The 19,827-nt window shown below is 37.2% G+C and overlaps 1 protein-coding gene across 1 annotated transcript in view; it reads right to left on the bottom strand.

Annotated features, from left to right (window-relative positions):
• Positions 1-1,020: 1,020 nt before the first annotated feature.
• LOC108682440 overlaps positions 1,021-19,827 on the bottom strand; it is a 55,145-nt gene continuing 36,338 nt past the window's right edge. Inside the window, exons 2-7 of the mRNA XM_018171599.2 lie at positions 19,057-19,119; positions 11,127-11,332; positions 5,869-5,910; positions 3,825-3,959; positions 2,323-2,593; positions 1,021-1,801 (exon numbers count right to left, since the gene is read on the bottom strand). Of these exons, the coding sequence (XP_018027088.2) occupies positions 1,281-1,801; positions 2,323-2,593; positions 3,825-3,959; positions 5,869-5,910; positions 11,127-11,332; positions 19,057-19,119 (1,238 nt within the window). The 3' untranslated portion in view covers positions 1,021-1,280. The remainder of the gene's footprint in view (positions 1,802-2,322; positions 2,594-3,824; positions 3,960-5,868; positions 5,911-11,126; positions 11,333-19,056; positions 19,120-19,827) is intronic.

Raw genomic sequence — 19,827 nt, 5'->3', positions numbered from 1 at the left:
AAGTTAAGCTGACAAAAAAAATTCGATGCACCCTGGTCACATTTTTTTTCTTTCGCACATGGGAGTCTAAATATTTGAGAATTATTGATATTTCTATTATCGTCTGTTCTGAAATGTTGGTCAAATATAATTGAATGGTTCCGAAGTATCAATACACAAACAAACCTAATCTGCGGGATTCTGCTTACGTTAAATTTAACAAAAAAATTGCCAATGCCATGTCACGCAGACGTCTCTCCGACGTCTCACCGCATCTGCTCTTGAGGCCGCCTAATTAGAACAAAGTTGGGCTCCAACTTTCTAACTTTAACGAACCTATATCGCTGCACGTGCCAACGAACCTGGCCTCAAATGTTTTCCTGGAAGCGGGATTTGACTTGTGCACAAAGCAGCCGCTGGTGCATTGCATAAACCAACTTAATCATTAGTTCGCCTCCTAAGCATTTCATTATTTATCGCCCAGATAATGCAATATCAATCAGTAAGGAATTTGCGACATGTTCAAGTGCCTAGCTGGAAATTAAATCTCTCTTCGTTTAAAGACGCTGAAAATCGACCGTTTTAATTATGCCATTTGATGTAAAAATGTTAGTGAACACTTAATAAATTTCAGGTACCGCAATTCGAACTTCAATACGCATTTTTATCATTTGAACTTCCTTCGAGCAATAGTTTAACAAAGTGATCCCAGAAGTCGAAAGTTGAAACAGTGAACTACATGCCACCTTGGACTACATAAAAGTTCTCTGCCGCAAGTTAACTTAAGGAACTATCTAGAATCGATTTCTTTGGAACCCTCAGCAGCAGCGAAGTTAATTTCAGCCAAGAAAATTCCATCTTAGTTCACGAGCTTCAGAATAGATTTGAACCAAATTGAATTAGAGTGCAAAATTAACTTGTCATGCGTAACACGGAAAATTACTGAAGAATTCGCACCAACACTCAGATTGCAGGAGACGCGAGACTTGAGCGATTATTGTTTCACGATTTCAATTTCTTTTAAATGAGACTGATCCCTGACTGAAAATAATGATTTCTCTCAATTCGCAAGTATAATAAAAGTGTTTTTTTTGTCGTGTGTTGGGTTTTGATTAAGAAACTTCGTGTCTTCATTCGAATTCAAAATTTGCGAAGATATTTTATAGCAGGACAGCCTATAGCGTAACAATGAGATATATTCTCTAGTATTTTTTCTAAACACTAATTGCTAGTTAATTGTTCATCGCCAATTTAAATGAACACTTTCTTATTTACAAGTCATTGCATCTGTTTGTCTCGCGTCAGTGTGAGGTGTTGCTAACTTTATTATTCTTGAAGAGCAACAGTTCACAATTCATAAAACAATTTTGATTATTAAGTAGTTTGAATTCATTTTCACACTTTCGTATCTCAAAAGAAACTGCTTGCTTGACACTGATCTTCTTTTTGGCGTCTTGTTTGCTGAAGCTTTTGCTGACCTTTGCGATGTTTTGGTCGTCCTGCGCATAACCTCGACTTGTGTCTTCATGGACGGGCAAGCGGTGGCAGCTGCAGTGCTTCACATCACCGCCACAATTTGTGTCAGATTTTAGACCCTCGGCATTTAGGCGACAATTGCCGCCGCCGTTATTTAGACAGTAGTTGTGACGGTCGCCTTTTAGGCAGACATTGCCACTGGGACGGCCGAAATCGCCATGGGTCCGGGCCAAGAATATGAGCAACAGCCACAGCAGCGGGCCCCAAGCCACCAATTCCGGCTGTTGGCCTCGAGAGATTCCAAGCGCTTCCACATCCCGAGGCTGGACTGCCGCGATTTGGTTCACTGGGAGGGCAAAATAATCTGTTAGTCACTTGAATATTGAAATGTTAACTTGCGTGCTTGAATATTTGAATGCTGAAATGTGCAATAGCGTGTTCTAGATTTTAAATAAGCAGTACCAATGTGAATGGTTGATAAAGATGTAAAATATGGATTGCGAAGAGTTGTCTTGACGATTGTTTTTGCAATGCATCATTTTAGAAGTACGCAATAAAAAGGTATTAATTTTTTCACCTTTTTGATCAATTCGTAACCCTTCAAAATGATTTTCAAAAATTTTATCCCTCATATTTTTTATATATAGCTTCTGATTTGCGAATTAATATTTTTTTCGGTTCTTACGATGTCAAAATTATTTACATGGATAGAAAGCCTGCGAAACTTCTTTTGGCTCCTGAACACTATTTTTCTGTAAGTAATTTCAAAATTTCAACTTTTTTGCAATCTCAGTTTTACCTGCACCACACTCTGCGTTATCTACACTATAATGCTCTCATGCTCAGTGTTCTTTGCATCACACTCACCCTGCGTGATGTACACTGTGATGCTGTCAGGCTCAGTGTTGGCTGCATCACACTCACCCTGCGTGATGTACACTGTGATGCTGTCGGGCTCAGTGTTGGCTGCATCACACGTGTAGTTGCCTGAGTCCGTTAGACTCGCATCAGTGATGGTGAGTCGGGATCGAACTCTCGGCTTAGAGTCGATTTCCACGGATATGCCCCCACGTCTTTTGTAATAATTGATCATCCGGGAATTGTGGTACCAAAAGATGAACTGTGGCGGCACTTGACTCTGCAAATTAGCAAGATGTTCTCATGAAATTAACGGCTTCTTGCAATAAATGGGCTCGTAAAGGGTAATTGCTAAGGCTGATCTAGTAGCTCGATCATTTGTACGCGACCCTTGCAAGGGACATGTTCGTCATGGATACGAGGTTATGAGCGACCATGGCAATGACTTTATAGCCAGCGGCTGATCGATTCAGCGGTTATTTCTGCTCTAATGGTGAACTGAACTAGAGCTGGTGATTAAAATTGCTACTTTTGTTCAGAATTTTTGTTTCTCTTCTACTAATATTAATAGTTTTTTGTTTATTTCGTATCATGGACTGATCCAGATATTATTTTATTATTAATAAAATTCAAATCATTATATCATTTCTCATCATTTTCAATCTCATTTTTTTATTGAACAAAAAGTTTTGCTCTAAAAACAGCAGAAATTAGGAATCTTGTTGTATATAAATACTTGTCGTGCCAGGCATTCAACTTATTAGCCATAACTCTTTATCTTACCAACGCAGTCGGGACAAAAATAATTGTATTCACCCGCAATAACTTCGAATAAAAGGAAACCTTGAATACGTTGAAACCTTGAATACGAATAAAAGGAACCTTGAACCAACGTTAATTTAAGACAAGTTTTGGTCCCGATTTAAGTCACTCAAGTCTCAATTTAGGCAATAAACATTTTATGAAGTAAAATAATGAGTAAGTCTAATGATTGTCTGGCCATGATTTGTGTCAGTTGCCGTTCTCCGCCCAACTGGTTCCAACCAAATACGAGTGTCAACTTAAATAAATAAATTTACACACGAGCATCAACTTAATTTGAAACATTTCAGCTTATTAAGTAAAATAAATTAAATGCGCCCATTCCTACTCATAAATGACTAATGTGCAGTATTAGTATAGGTGGTAAGCTAAACCGATGGTTTACCGCCAGTGTTCTGGGCCTCCAAGTGGTCAGAAAAAATTCTGGAAACCACAGCCGCTACATCATGCGCTCATGTTTGGGGGACCCACCATGAGTTCAGGCATCAGATGTCGTCATTATATTATTATTATATGATATTATTATTATACATGTATAATATGTTAATATATACTATATTATATATAATATATATTATTATATATTATATTTTGACTTATTAAGAGATATGTATATAACATATATATATATAAAATAATATATTATATATAATAATATACAATATATATTATTATTACGAGACGCAGACCTCCTCGATGAAGCAGGTAAGGGAGATGGTGGAGCCAGCATCTACGTGATACTCGCCGTTGCCAGGGATGACGGCCCGCGGCGTGACGACTGAGAGGTGCACCAGCTGCGACATGCTTGTCATGCCTCCTACGATCTGATGGTCAAGGGTGCAAGGGAATGAGATCCTATAAAGTTGTATTAATCAAGCGAATAAGATCTTATTAAGCGAATAAGATCTTATAAAGTTGTATTAATCAAGGAGATGGAGACACGCAATCGGCATGAAACTTAATGTGCAATTATATGTGCATTATGGCTCACAAAAAAATGATAACGAGAAAACAGTATTCCGTGAGCTGTAAGAAGAGTTGTAAAAGTAAGAAGAAAAAGAAACAACTTACAACTTTCTGTAAGAAAAGTTGTAAGAAGATTATGTTGATTAATAACAGCAATGACTTGATGGATGCCCTCAGCAAACGAGTTATTCTTCTCTACAATAAGACTTAGTGCAGCGCTGCCTGCCTGTCTCTGCAGAACAATGGCAACATTTCTTCTGTAACAGATTTTACCAAAAGAGCGCCAGTAAAAAATTACTGGCATTGAGTCTTCCGTGTTGCAGATATTTAAAGTTACTAAATAAATAAATGAATAAAAATATATGAGTCTCAGAAATGGAGATGATTCTTTATCAATTGTAAGTCCAAGCCAAAAATTTTGCATCAGTTGCGTGAGTAAAATCTCGATAACATCATGCAGTTTGCTTTAATTATTCAGGTTTTATTTGCAATTGATGCCTATATATGTGCTTGTATAATAGCAGCGTCATTACCATTCGGCCAAATGTGGCCCCTTGCTGATTCTTGACACAGCAGAACTCTCGCTGCTTGAAGGGCTTTGAACCCGAAGCTCAATCCAAAATCGCTCCAATCTAGCTATTTTCAAAAACCGCCAATTTGACCAGAATTGTTACAGGAAGCTAGGATCGAGCCCGCAACTCACTACTCCAATCCTGATACTCTGAACTTTAACCACTCGGTCACCACTCAGTCACCACTCGAGTGTAACCACTCTTTTTAACCACTCGGCCCAGTGGTACTAGCTCAGGACACTGACAGGATTGACTTTTTTACGCTCATTCCCAATTTATTCATTTAATCACACAAGTTAATCCTTTTATATCAAAGATAAACTGCCATTTTACGAACTATGCATAAAAACGTTTTTGTCATCAATTCAAAGCATTGGAAGATGTCCTTAAATTTTTGGATGAAATTCAACAAAGTTTCGGAATTCTCAAGGTTTAACCGCAAAATCTAATTTTACTTTCGTCGTGTGCGTCGCTTGCACATTTAGCCCGACAATCATTTTCTTATTTCTCGCCAGCATCATTATCATATATCCTTGCTCTACGATGACCCATTCAGCATATTTCACCCACGGTAGAAGCTTTATTTGCCGACACCTACTTGCAGCTCACTGTTTTACAGTTCACTTTTCTCTTTTTTATTTATTACTTCTTCATTATTTCTTAGACACACTTACTAGACGCTTAGTTAGCTCCTTTAGTTGAGTCTAATAGATACTTCAAACTACGTGCTATATTTTCCATCCAATAGTTCAAATCATACACATGATACCTGATTTTATCACCCTGAATTTGGTACTCCTCTCCCACAACTAATTCAGCTCCTCTTGCCCTCACCCATCACCCTCACCCATCACCCTCACCCTCACCCATCACCCTGACCCTCACCCATCACCCTCACCCTCACCCATCACCCTCACCCTCACCCATCACCCTCACCCTTAATTATTTACTGGTTCGTTACAATGGTCAGGTGATTAGGTGATTTAATTTAAATTTGTGATTAAAATTATTTACTGGTTCGTTACAATGGTCAGGATATGCCAGTCATTGCGTCGCACCCATGAAACCTTGCATTAAATTTGTAATTAAAATTATTTACTGGTTCGTTACAATGGTCAGGATATGCCAGTCGTTGCGTCGCACCCATGAAACCTTGCATTAAATTTGCGATTAAAATTATTTACTGGTTCGTTACAATGGTCAGGATATGCCAGTCATTGCGTCGCACCCATGAAACCTTGCATTAAATTTGTGATTCAAATTATTCAATTGTTCGTTACAATGGGCCTGATATAAACGGGATGAATTAATTACAACTTCGATTGAAGAAGAAATTGGCTTTCATTTTTTAAATGAATTCAACACACCAGGAAGCATTGCTATACAAACAGAAACATTACGCTAAAATTATGAACTTAATTTACAATTGTAATGTATTTAATTGAATCAGTTAAAACTAGATATAATTTGAAAAAAATTAAAGGAGCTCACAAAATTAGCAGTCAAGTAATAATTGAAATTAACCTCCTGTGGATTCCTCGTAAAGAAATTACGAAAGAATCAATGGCATCCAATATAGTTAAAAAAAATTGTGGTCTTCATAGAACAAAATATTGTAAATTTTTTCCGTATTCAAATGCGAGTTTAATCTGTTGTTATTAAGCCTATATTTATTAATGATATATTAAAGACAGGATTTTCGCTTACAGCTTCAATTTCTCCACTGATTTATTGACAGAAATACTAAGGTTATATTGATTACAATTCTTCGATATTTTTGTCGCTCCGACACGAGCAACAGATCTCGTTGCACACCGAGTAAAAATGCAGAACACGTGCATTAATTTATATTAATTGTTTAATGAAATTACGGCTTCAGTCACACAAAAAAGGAACATGAGGAGGTTTATGGTACTGAAAGCTCAATCAATTTATCAATTGCTGGCACTAATTTAGGTAAAACTGATTTTATAACTAATTTCGGTTACAAAATAATTTGAACAAAGATTACTTCCTCAAGGAAGATTACTTCTTCAAGCTAGTTATTGCCAACTGTATTAACTGAGTCCTGAATTATTATTAACTGAATGATGAATAATAAACATTCCAGCATCAGTAATTAACTGCTAATCTTCATTAACTTCGATATCCCCTTCAGAGGATCGGTGGCCAACGACACAACGATGCTCACGCGAGAGGCACTGAACTGAATTACAACAGAAAGCGAACAATTCGAATTGATGATGTGTCATCATCAATTCGAAACCTCGGTGATGTGTCGAATTTGCTTCTGACTGCATTAATTATATTTGCCAAAGTTTACCATGATATAAGATTTATTTTGCATTTTTAATAGGAATTGGAATCAGAATGCAACATATATATTTTATCTTCAAATAATGACGTCTAATCTCAAACGATCTCAAAAAGCAGGGGAAGGCTTTTTGCTGGAAATTCAAGTATTCACTACCAGTAAATTAAATGATTTTAAAGAATACGAACTCGTCCATGTTTTTTATTTAATTTTTCTTTATTATTTTCTTTATTTATAATTTAAAAAATTGGGATTCTTCAATTCCAAAAGCTCTTTGCGCAATGCAACTGAAAGTATTCATATTAATCGTATTATTCAAAGTATTGTCCTCGTTGATCCTCCTAAATGCGCATTATTTTAAACCTTTGTAAAAAATTCATATTTATGAGCTGGCACCAAAAAAAACGTATCGGGCTTTGAAGTTTTCCACCTTTTCAGTAGTCGTCGATTCAACATGATTGTTTCCAATACGTGGAAGAAATTAATAGTGTAATTAATTAAATATAAATTTAGTTTTTACACATTTTGCAATCACATCATATGAGAGCCTATTGCAGTCATTATGGTATTTCATTTTCTCATATTTTTTTTATTATTCATACTTTAACCTAAAACTTCTGGCTATGAAGTTAATAAGATAATTGAGTGATAAGTGAGTGACAGAGAGTGCATTTTCTCGTCGACGAAAACTTGAGGTCACGGACGGACGGACAGACGGACGGACAGACAGACAGACAGACAGACAGACAGACAGACAGACGGACATGGCGAGCACAATAGTGCATTTTTCCATAAATGAGAAAATGCGCTAAAAATAGGTTAAGATTTGTAGGTAGTAACAAAATTCCAGATATAATATCTAAACGAAAATACAAGTTAAACTGGCATTATTTCAATAAAATGTGTTTAGGCCCTTGCATTTGTCATGTATTTATAGTTGTTGAAGATGACAGTTAATACGAGTCTGGCTCACTTAACAAGTTCATTTGTTGTGTTCAAGCTGCCAAAGCAAGCTGTGTGTTCACGCTCAGTGTTGGTGGCTGTAAATTTGCTCAGTGTTGCTCGTTATTGGACAGCCTAGCGCATGTGACGTTAAACAAATGTGTTAAGACTTCAAGAATTTATTAATGTTCGCCTCTTGCTGTTCTGGACTGAACCAGCGATCGTTTAGCACGCCCCTGTCAACATTTTCTTCAGAAAGCCAAATGGCTTCCATGTTCTTAATTAATGAGATTACTGAATAAATAATATTTATCATTGGTTTTTTCATGTATTGGTTTAATTAGTTTACCGAGAAGATGTTCTGCGATTAAATATTTAAATAACCTGATTGTTCAATGTTCACGTCACTTGAATAAAGCTTTAGCTATGCAGGAAACACAATCGCTAATGAAAAATATTAGTCTGGGCAACAAACAATCTGTCTAATGCCCAGCTGCGGACAGCATCAATTCAGTCTCTGGAATGCTGCTTAATTAATATCATTGCATTACTTACGTTCCAGCGACCATATTTTATCCGGACGGCCATTTTTGGGTCCGGTATTATTTACGACAATGTGCATCGCGCTAAGATTGCGTCTCCGGGTCCAGGAAAAACGCAATTACTTGATTGGAAAAACTGGCGAATATGCAAGGAGCTTAGTGCATTCAGCCCTCAGAATAACTTGCAATCGTAGTATAAATGGAGGAGAAATCTATCTTTCATGCCGTTATTATTAAAAAAGATATTATACATTTGAAATGGGAATAAGACTTGAGGAACATTATTGCTGTCAAGACACAAATTATTGTTTTCTAACTGCAATCTTTATGTATATACCATAAAATATTTTTTCGGCAGCGATGCTTCTTAGAAACTGGCAAAAAAATCCCCAAAACGATTGAGTAATAAAACGAATGACGGGACTAAATATTTAAATGAACGTGAAGAATTGGGTGAAATTTTAAAATCAAATGAATCCAATACCTCTTAGTTCATTTGATAATTTTAATATTTAATAAATGAGTACAATTCTTATCCGAACGAGGCCGACTTGCTAAGATATTATCCTAAAGCTTCCAATGTTCAACGATAGAATGATCACAATTTTTAATATTTCATATTCTAAACTGGTTGCTGGCAATTAATTTTTGCAGCCAATTAATTTAATTTCTCAACTTTAATGAACTTTTTTATTTTTTGCCATGCGTATGATTTCTGAAATGTTTGGACTGTCGCAAAAATTATTCCGGATTCACGTAATGAAAAGCAAAGGCATTAATTGAGCTTGAAAACTTCACTCACAATTCCACGCTTGCTGAATGACAATCATGTTCATATTTCAAGTGAGAATTATAAAAGGAACGTCAAATGATGCTTTTTGACATAACATTTATCAAAAATTTATGTGGAATTATTTGAGTTTGCGAAAAATTCAACCATGCCTTTCTTATCTCACGAGGCGGCCATGACATAAATTTAGAATTTTAGTCGAGAAAATATTTAATATACTGAAAATCTGTTCACGCAAACTTAACCTATTCAATCAAATAAGAACCAAAAACCGGTTCACATTTTTATTAAAACTTTTTATTATTTGGGCATGTTCTTACTACATTTGCATCGTTCCTCTACAACGCATTGTGTTCAACGAGCTGATGATAGATCTATTCGCAACTTGTTTTTCTTTTCCATGGATTTTCTTTTCTCAATGTTATAGCGAATCCATTAGATCAGGTAAATGTGAGTTGCTTGCCTGGTTCCTCAATTCAATTTTCTCTACGTGAAGTTTTAATTTCACGCGCACAATTTCATTAAATTAAATTAAATAATAATTTAATTTAATTTAATTTATTAATTAAAAATTTAATTAATAAATTAATTACATTTTTAATTAATCTTGTTTATTGAGGAAGCGGTTCAAAACTCCATATCAATTCAGCACGTCAATGGTGAACGCTATAAGCCAGACTTAGTTGTATCTGTGCAACGTAGGTTTCTTGAAGCTCGTATCGATGGCAGTCGCGGCTTAATGTCTCCACGGAATTAGTGAGATCGTTACAAATAAGCGACCATGCGCAGCCATCGCTTTCAAGTGATAAGTGCTGTCATCGATTGTGACCCACTAAAATGAGTGTCCTTTGAGGAAGTCACGAAACGCTTTTGATGCTTCAATTATGTCTGGAACTGTCATACTCAAATGAAGAATTCATGCCTGGCTGGTAAGTCTGTAATGTCTTTCTTTGAGAGAATCTGAAGGCAAGGGTGATACTATCCTATTGTGCAAGGGTGATACTAATCCTATTGTGAGTCAGTTCAGCATTAAATTACTACTTGAGATACTTCGAGGACATTTTTCATTGTTTTCTCTGATTAATCTTCTCTACCACGATTCTTCTCTATCATCTAAAGGGCGGTAAATATTAAGATTCCAACATTTTTTATTGTTTGTGTGTAATCTGATAAATTACTATGTATGTATTAGTATAAGATTTATGGGGCAAAATCCAGTAAAATGTATTTTAAATGTAGAGCTAAGTTAAAGAAGATTGATCAGAGAACTTAGACAAACAAGCAATTGACAGAGCAGAATTCGAGCTGATTTTTTCCAGGAGGCTAGAGAAAACGGAGCATTCTTCGGTGAGATTTCTCATTGATGATTGGAAGTTGCTAAATGATCTAAATGAAACATCTCCACAAATCTGTCCGATCGATGTACGATGGAAGCATTGTGAAATAGTTCAAGTTCACGCGCTGACTACATTTACTTTGGCAAGTTTTTCGAGATGAAATAAACGACGACTTTTTCACAAAAGTTAATATGAATGTTTAATGATTTGATAAAATATTTGATCAAATAGTTTTATCCACAGCAAAGCGCGTGACGATGATTTTATCACAAACGTCATATAAAAAGCACGACCGACATTCACACACCATTCCAGCATACTTCTAGGCCAACCCTAGCTATACTGGTCGCATGATTTTAATTTGTTCCCTCATAATTTCCTCCATCTAACTTGGCCAGAACCATCTAGAACCAATTGAACTACCATCTCTAGCCTTGACTGAAGTTAAGAATATGCCACAAACTTCATTCCTTCACTTTAGGTTTCAATCTCTACTACTTATCGAAGATTTGAAGCTACATGCCACACCTGCTTGCCCATAGACTGAGGAGTTTCACATGGCAGAAAGACCACATCCCCCGTCCTGGCGGTGGTGTTGGTGGTGGTAGTGACGGTAGATGGTCTTCTGAATGCCACTACTTGGTTCAGTGGGAACTTGGCAGCGACTCCTTCAGCGTATCCAGCTGGGGGCAGAGCTGTCGTCGACTCGGTGCCTGTGAGCACCGCTGCGCTGCCTGCGTAAGAAAAATTGAAAAACTTTACTTTAATTTCCGTCTAGTCCATGAAAATGTTCGGCGGCGCAGCCGTAGGCCGCAGACTACGCTTGAACTCCGTAATCCAGACAAGCGACACACTGCCGAAAGATAATAGCGCCGTAGGTCTTCAGCCAATGTTTAAGCATGCTCGCTCATAAGCAGGCAGTTCCCCATCCGGCTGTACCTACTCCGGCCTAACCTCTTCTGGCCTAACCTATTCACGCTGTCCCGGCTCACAACCTTCTTGCAGCCAATGACCAGTAGACTTGGACCGCCTTTCTAACTTCTTGCAGCCAATGAGATTAGGTTAGGTCCGCTCAGGTTTGTTCTGGGTGGAGAAAGCTCGCAGCTCGTTTAGGTTAGGCCTGAAGAGGTTAGGCCTGAAGAGGTTAGGCCAGATGAGGTTTGGCCAGATGCAGTATGGCCATGTTTACCTTTGGCAAGCTTATTTTGTCGCTGTGGACATCCGGCGCTCTGGCTTTGAGCACATGACTTCATAGGCCGTTATGCACTCTAGCGTTTCTACCTATGGAACGGAATATGAACTAAGTGTGAAGTTTGGCAAAGCTGGCCTCCGGAATGCGTCCCAAAATTTTCGAATTATCGATTCAACTTCATATACTGGAAATATAATCGGAATAGAAAAGAGACGAATATTTTCTTCTTTTAACGATAATTTTACTTTTCATAAGTATTTTGTTCACTTGAAACCTGAGAGGTGTACAATTTTTTTCGGACAACCATAAAGAGGCACATCAAAACAACTGAACTACTGAATATGATGCATATCAAAAATATTCATTTGCTTTTGTACACTGTGAGCTTTTTTGAAGATTCCATTTTATGAATTTTATCCACATTCAATTCATACAGTATGTGCTTGCTGTTTAATCTACAAAATTTAGTTGAACGAACATAGCTAACGCAGTGCAATGGGGGGACAATTTTACATATGTACGTTTATCGATATTAGGTTCAAGCAATTCATATACCATTAAAGTGCAGAAAATATACCAAAACATTATTTTCATGAATATTTTCATTCATCATTAATATTCTTTTCATGGAGCGTTGCTTCTGACTAAGACACGAGAATTGCTAGCAAATTGTGCGCCTGTCAAGCGCACTGTAAAAACATAGCGAGGTCCAGGAGCTGTCACAAGCGCCTTCAACGAAATGATCGATGGCAGCAGTGCACTTCACAGAGCCGCTCTTGGCCCTTGCCTTATCTCAAATAAAGTTCCTAACATTTCCACATGTTTCAATCGTTATGAAGGTTCTTTAGTAATTTTACTAATATTTGCTGTTGAACGCTTGTACGCACTTAAATTTGTCACGGGTTCAACTAATTTTTAAATAAAATTGTGAGGCAGATTCGCCTAAATTCAACATAATGTCCAGGAACTCCATTTACAGGTAAAGTTTCGTTCGGTTTCAAAATTTTCTAGATTGATATTTTATTAGGAAGAATTAGTACAAAAACTTAACTAAAATTTTATATTTTATGAAAAATTTTATTACCTGCTCAATTATTAATGAACTTTCTATCACTAGAAGTAATTCGTTTGTTCATGAATTGCTTTGAATATTTTAAGTGACGTGGTCTCTCCATACGAGTATTTTTCACGATGGCCGCTGTTGTTGCTGCCACTCGCATGCCAGTTTATTTAGGATAATGGTTCGGTATACACAAAGAGCTCCTTTGCTGTGGATTTAATCAAGTTCCTTGGCAAAAATCACACCACGAAAGGTGAAGGTAAAGCGCTGGTTTTCTTAAAGCATTTACGGACGGCTTGCCTCTTGAGTTTCCACGGTTCTAAAACGCGAAAGATTCATTGTTCGTTTCGGACGTTAACTCTGAAATAACATGGGGATATTTTGGATATGTATCAAATTTTACTGCGATTTCGGATTTTGATGCCTAACCCAGTTGCCCAGTGTTTTTTTAACGAGCCATTTAAAAAACATTAATACAATATCGGAATTTTTAGACGTTAAGTGCAAGTCACCCTGATATTATAACTCAATTCTAAATTTGGATAAAATATCCTTTGCTTTCTCATGAGTCAATAACTCAAAATTCATCTTGAGGCAATATTTTTGTACGTGATTTCGGAAAGTTTGTTCAACTGAGTCCTACAGTATCTTGAGAATCAACAATCGTCCAAAGTGGGACTTAAAAATCATGAAATTAAATTATTTCAATGTGAAATCAAGGCTTTATTTCAACATTTATTTCCAAGCATGGTTGGAAATGTCTCACATTCTTGGATATACAGTAAGTCAGCATCGACGCAGGATTTTGTTGCGTGGGCCGTGCGGGATACACCATTTGCTTGTCAAGATAACGCGTTGTATTTCACACATTACTGTAATATTAAAAAAAAAACTTTTACCAAAATTTGGAACAATGTACTTTAAAAAGCCGCAGAAATTTTTCAAATCGTTTGCTCTCCGAGGTTCTCTGCGTGGGCGCTATGACGTGCAGTTGAAGTTCCGAAAATTACTGCGGGATATTTGGAATTTATTGGCTACATTTCTGTTTAAGTTTTAAGAGCATCAAGAACTGTTATGCGAAAGTCGCTTAATTATGATTAAACGTCAACAGTATGACAGAAAGTTTTGATTTTCGCATTGCAAAAAGTTTTTATGTTGTACTTCATTTCCACTAACAATCATATTAATCAATCAATGCAACATACCACTCGAAAATGTTTGTACATACTGTATTAGATATCGAAACATCAAGAGGCTAAAATTTAAATGTTTAACTTGTGCAGGGTTCAGTCTTGTTTCAAGTATCGAGACAAAATTAATTAGACGTATTTTTTTTACACGATCATATAATAAAAGGAAAGTTTCTAAGACTCTTTGGAAGTGGCGAAGTATATATACTACCCACATTTAAGTCACCGACGATATTAGAAACGGATACAGTATAGTCGCCGTGGCCTTTATTGCAGTTTTTTTCTAAATAGCGCCTACGTTAAATACGGTAGAGAAAGCCTAGAATTCACCGGAACCTACACTTCAACTTACATTTTTTTTTATCAAATTAATGAAAATGCTGTAGGATATCGATTTTGGACGAAAATAAAGAAAAATCCCAAGAATAAATATTTTTCCTAGCTACTATATTTAAGTGGATTCCAAATAACATTAAAATTCGTGTTAAGTAGAAACTGTCATTTCCACTGTATCAATTTTGGGAGGACTGTTCCTTCACAGCTTCATTCACCTCGATTCTAATTTATCGAAAAAACGCACTTCAGTGATGAGCGGTTCCGTATAAAAATTAGTCTGTTACTGTGCAGTCACTAGTTGTAGTGTAGCACACATGTCAGCAATTTGAACAGAATTCACCTTGAGTTAAAATTTCTTTCTAAACAGCGTGAAAATTTTTCTCGACTTCTCGAAAAATTAAATTCTTACCCCATCTGTAGTATACCTACAAGAAATAGAGAGAAAGACCTTAATGTATGCCATCGACCTCATCAAATCAGCGTCGTTTCCTTTTGACAGAGGTCCTAGGTCCTATTTCCCTTTCCTTTAGGACAAAGGTCTTAGGACATCGTTCCCTTAGGACAGAGGTATTAGGACATCGTTCTTTTAGGGCAAAAGTCTTAGGATATCGTTCCCTTAGAACAGAGTCTTATGGACATCGTTCCTTTAGGACAAAAGTCTTAGGACATCGTTCCCTTAGAACAGAGGTCTTAGGACATCGTTCCCTTAGAACAGAGTCTTAGGACATCGTTCCCTTAGGACAGAACACAAACATATCTCAGGCACCTTTCCGGCCGGTCTGCAAGATTCAGTGAACATGTAATATTTCTCAAACTAATGAACGCAGATCGATGAAACTTAGCACATGGCTTCATTGAAACCTGAAGGTGATGGTTAGGTCGGGATCATTTTTTTCGATTTCGCCTAACGGGCCAAAATTTACAGTGAACATAAAATAGTTTCTAAACTACTGAACAGATTCTAACGTGACTTTAAATATACATTCCTAATCACTTAACGCTGCTGTTTAGGTCACGCAAAAATTTTTAATTTGGCTTCATTTGCGAGTTATTTGACTGTACGGTGAAGCAACTCTGCGTATGATTGTCAAATTTGCAGTCAACATGAAACATCTTCCCAACTAATGAACGCAGCTCGATGAAACTTTGCGCATGCATTTATTATAACCTTACGGTGATGTTTAGGTCGTGGCAATTCTCTTGATTTCACCTTCGAGTGCGGCGTAAGTGAACTGTAATAAAGTGGTAATGCTTTATGGCCCGTATGACCGTATAAGTTAAAATAGAAGAAAATTTTGAAAAAATAATCACTACCTAAACATCACCCTTACGTCCTAATTTATGCATGTGCTAAGTTTCTTCGAGATGCATTCATTAGTTTGAGAGATATTTCATGTTCACTGAATCTTGGAGACCGGTCGCAAATCCGGCTGAAGAATTTTCCGAGAGGTCAAACGTAAACTTACCTTGCCTCGCCTAAACTACCGAGCGCAAATCTCTGTTTGTGTGTGAAAGTTGAATCAATTAGCATTTTTAGCGCATTTTCTCATTTATGGAAAAAATGCGTTATTGTGCTCGCCATGTCCGTCTGTCTGTCTGTCCGTCTATCCGTCCGTCTGTCCGTGACCTCAAGTTTTCGTCGACGAGAAAATGCACTCTCTGTCACTCACTGCAGTGAGTACTGAGTTATATTTTTTTATTTATTCAATAGGTTTGCTTCAGTGCAGGTTGAGTACGCTGTAGTGTGAAGATGTCCTCCGTGTTGAAGGCAGGCTGGCAAGTATAGTCTCAAGGCAAACGCAATATTATGATATCATAGATTTTTGCTCCCTTTATATTCAAGCGGTGGTATATCGTAGTAATCTTAACCTCCTTTACATATTATTATGTAGAAAAATATGTGTATTATACAGTGCATCCGATGTACCAAAAGCTCGAAGAATGAAATCTCCTAGCATGAATTTTCTTTTCTCTTGACGGAAACGCAGATGCTGTTAAAGTCGGGAACTCGTGGAAGGAAATGTGTTCGGTTGCTTAGCACAAAATGCTCAATTTTCTTATTGTGTCATGGCTGCCTCCTCTCAACCTGTGAGCAAGAGTCTCTAATGAGGAAGTGGGTGTGGAAGTGATATACGCCTCGCTTCAGATGTATTTTATGAAGTTTAAGGCGTTTTAATTTGTGTTTGAAGGCACTGAATGTTGACGTGTGATGCCATATAATGAGGATTAATAGACTAATACTTGTAGGAATGACTCACGTGCGCTTTCCCCTTCAATGCTTAAGTCTTGTAGTTGTGTATAATTTTAGAGTATAATTATATATATTTTTGTGTATAATTATTATACGGTGTATAATTTTTAGCACGGAATCCCGTAATTGACTATCCATGTGTTCACACCTACCATTTTTCTAATTTTCTAAGAGGTTTTCTAATTTTTAGTGCTTATAAAAAATAAAAATAACGTTCTCAAGTGCGCTTCTTGAGATTTTTCAAGTAGATTGTTATCCTCGCCTCTGTTACCTCATCAGAGATAATGCTCGCTCAAGCGCTTCACTATTCATAGCGCCATCAATTCAAGATTAGCAACCAACAAGCATTGTACGCCTAATTTAAAATGCAATTAAGAATTAGAATTTCTTCTCAGGTAAGCATGGAGCTTGGCCTAAAAAAAAGATTGATTTCCCTCTGATTATGTTACGACCACCGAAGGCCGGGTGATCTGAAGTGCTCGTGTATACGTTATGTCTTCGGCAGATGCGGATGACATGGTTTTACTCGACTACCGGATTTCTTATGATTCATAGGGAATAATCCTGCCTCATTAACTATAAAATCGATTACGTACTCATTAAGCCATTTTCTTGGTGCATTGCCTTCCTTTGCACTGTCGAGTCGATCAGGATTACTCGCGATACAAAAAAAATTCTAGAATTGGTTGTCAATAGAGAACCGACTTCGGTCACACTTGTCTGTATCTTCTCTTTTGAAATGGCATGCAAGATTAGTATTTATAGTTTTTGAATAGAACTTTGCTAAATAAATTCAACTCAATTGGCGGAGAACCACTAATTTTCTAATGAATAATCTTCGGCTTTGGTTATGCTGCACCTGCTAAATTACAGCTAAAGTTCATTCGATTCTATGTTCATTAGCTACGAGCAATCAGGAACCTGTCAACTGTAATTCCTGTATGAGAAGCCAATTTTGTAATGTTGTTGGAAATGTTTGGTTTGTAATCAAAGGCCTTTTGAGTCGCTCGTATCCCTTATGCAGATGACTCGATTGCGTCAACTCGGACTTTGACTTCATCAGTGAGTTTGTTTACGTGCCGAATTTGGCTAATGAAAGGTAAACAAAAAGCCATGAAATCAACTGTCCAAACACTTGAACAATGCAGCGTAATTTAATTAAACGATTTTATCATTGAGTTACTGAAAATGTGTATCTTTTTGCATTTCATTAAAATAGTAAAAAGTAGAGCAGTACGTCGATTAGGTCTCACTTTAGCTCGGATCTTGGGCTTTTTTGCCTTTAATGATTTCGCAGCGCCATTGGTTGAAATAAAATTGAATATCGATCTTATTAACAGTAAGATAACATCGATGACTCGTCGCTTGGTCCTTAGAGATATAAATTCAGACTTGCGATGTTTGACGCTTCGAATATAATATCTCTCATGGAAAAATAATGAAATGCTCCAAGGTTCAAATAAGGTGGAATAACGAGTGATTTGTACACGTCTTTTCAATTGAATAATTCCCTTAAAACAAACCAATTGTTCCAGTTGGTTAGATATTCACTCGTTTGATTGCCTGCCTAACCAACCAAGCTCGTCTCATTCCTCAAATGCATCGGCAAACACACGCTCGTTGCGTGCAGAGTGCGCTGCACCGAAAGAAGATCATTTCTGCAAAATTTTGCTGTCACTGAAACGTTAAACGTGAATACCGTTTTTCTCCTGTCGTTTTCATGGAAAAGAATCAAGCGGCTGTGCATTGTGTAAGCGCGACGGTTACGTCCTATCGAAAAACACTTATGAAAGTAATGAAAAGTGCACAAAAAAGTAACCCAGCGAATGGCGCGCTCTGAACTAACTGATCGTAATAACCGAGTTAAATTCTGAAAAATACATAATAACAAACTTAAGAAACAGAAAGGAATGACTTCACTTGAGTTATTCCTAACAAAATTATCACAAGAATTCATAAATTAACAACAGCCTCAATTCTTGCTGTACGTAAAACACATACATGAACAGTGAAGTAAATGCATCGCGTGCATCAGTATCTATCAGACCGAGGCTATGGTCCGGAAATTCGTTGTACCTGGTCCATCCGTCCCCATTATATTAGCCTATCAATATCTATCGCAGCTTCCCAGGTCCTCTATGCCTCAGCAACGCAACCTCAAGCCAAGGCATGAGTTGGCCAAGCTGAAGTTTGGTCGGTCTTTATAATTAAACTATTACTCACCCCTCGGTTGTCTAAATAATTTTTCAGCTTCTTGATTGATTTGTAATTAACACGTTTCAGTTCCGTCACCATTCTATTAAATGTCTATGATCAAGTCTGGAAAAAGTTCAAAATCTGTCGCTTAAAATCAGGGACACATGTCATGTTATCTCGAAATTGTCATAAGAATCTGTGATATTGGCTCATTTAGATTTATGATGACTCACCAGCTGCAGTTTTAGCCGCGAGGAAGGCCGCGTAGACCAGCAAGATGAACGACGCCATCGCACCTGCAATAAAGAAACACCGGCGCTTTAGATTGCCACGTCCAATGAAACTGCCGTTCTCAGCCGACAAGAAAGATTGCCTACGCCTATTGCACCAATAGATTACTACTGAGACTCGTTCATTAACAACTATTAAGCCTTAATTGCTATCTCAGGCGGCTTAGCTCAAGATACAAGTCGATCGAACTGTTGAATGGTCATTGGTCGAACCGCTTTGGTATTTGGCTTAGCAAAGTCGCTCCACAGGCTCTAATAATACAATTATCATCGTTAAAACCAAAAATCTCACGGGCTTCATTTTCTTTACAGTACAAACTATAATATTAACTAGGATAAACTCATTTCCTTTAATATAATTACGAGCCTCTCCCTTGATATTACTTTTATCAAAGGAGAGGCGATATATTCCAAAGGCCGGATCCCTTGTGAATCAAGTCACGAAAAGTTCATGAATCGGCAACAGGCCATGGACCTATTTCTTCAACGCCGACACTTCTATTCTATTCTATTCTATTAACAAATGATGGGACGGAAACTCCAATATTTTATTGGTTCGTTCTAAACCCAACGTTTTAAGCTGTCACGGCTTCAAGAAAAGCTCTTGCTGCTTTAAAGGCACTGGCCTAGCATTAGACTAAAACTCTTTTAATGGCTCCGATTGACGATGTCGCCAGCAGACTTTAGCGAGCTAATAAACAACTTCGTGCTGGC

This window comes from Hyalella azteca, unplaced genomic scaffold, assembly GCF_000764305.2.
Source record: "Hyalella azteca isolate HAZT.00-mixed unplaced genomic scaffold, Hazt_2.0.2 contig5407, whole genome shotgun sequence".
Classification (NCBI taxonomy): Eukaryota; Metazoa; Arthropoda; class Malacostraca; order Amphipoda; family Hyalellidae; genus Hyalella; species Hyalella azteca.
The sequence above is the reverse complement of the archived record's forward strand: the minus strand, read 5'-3'. Positions and strand labels throughout refer to the sequence as shown.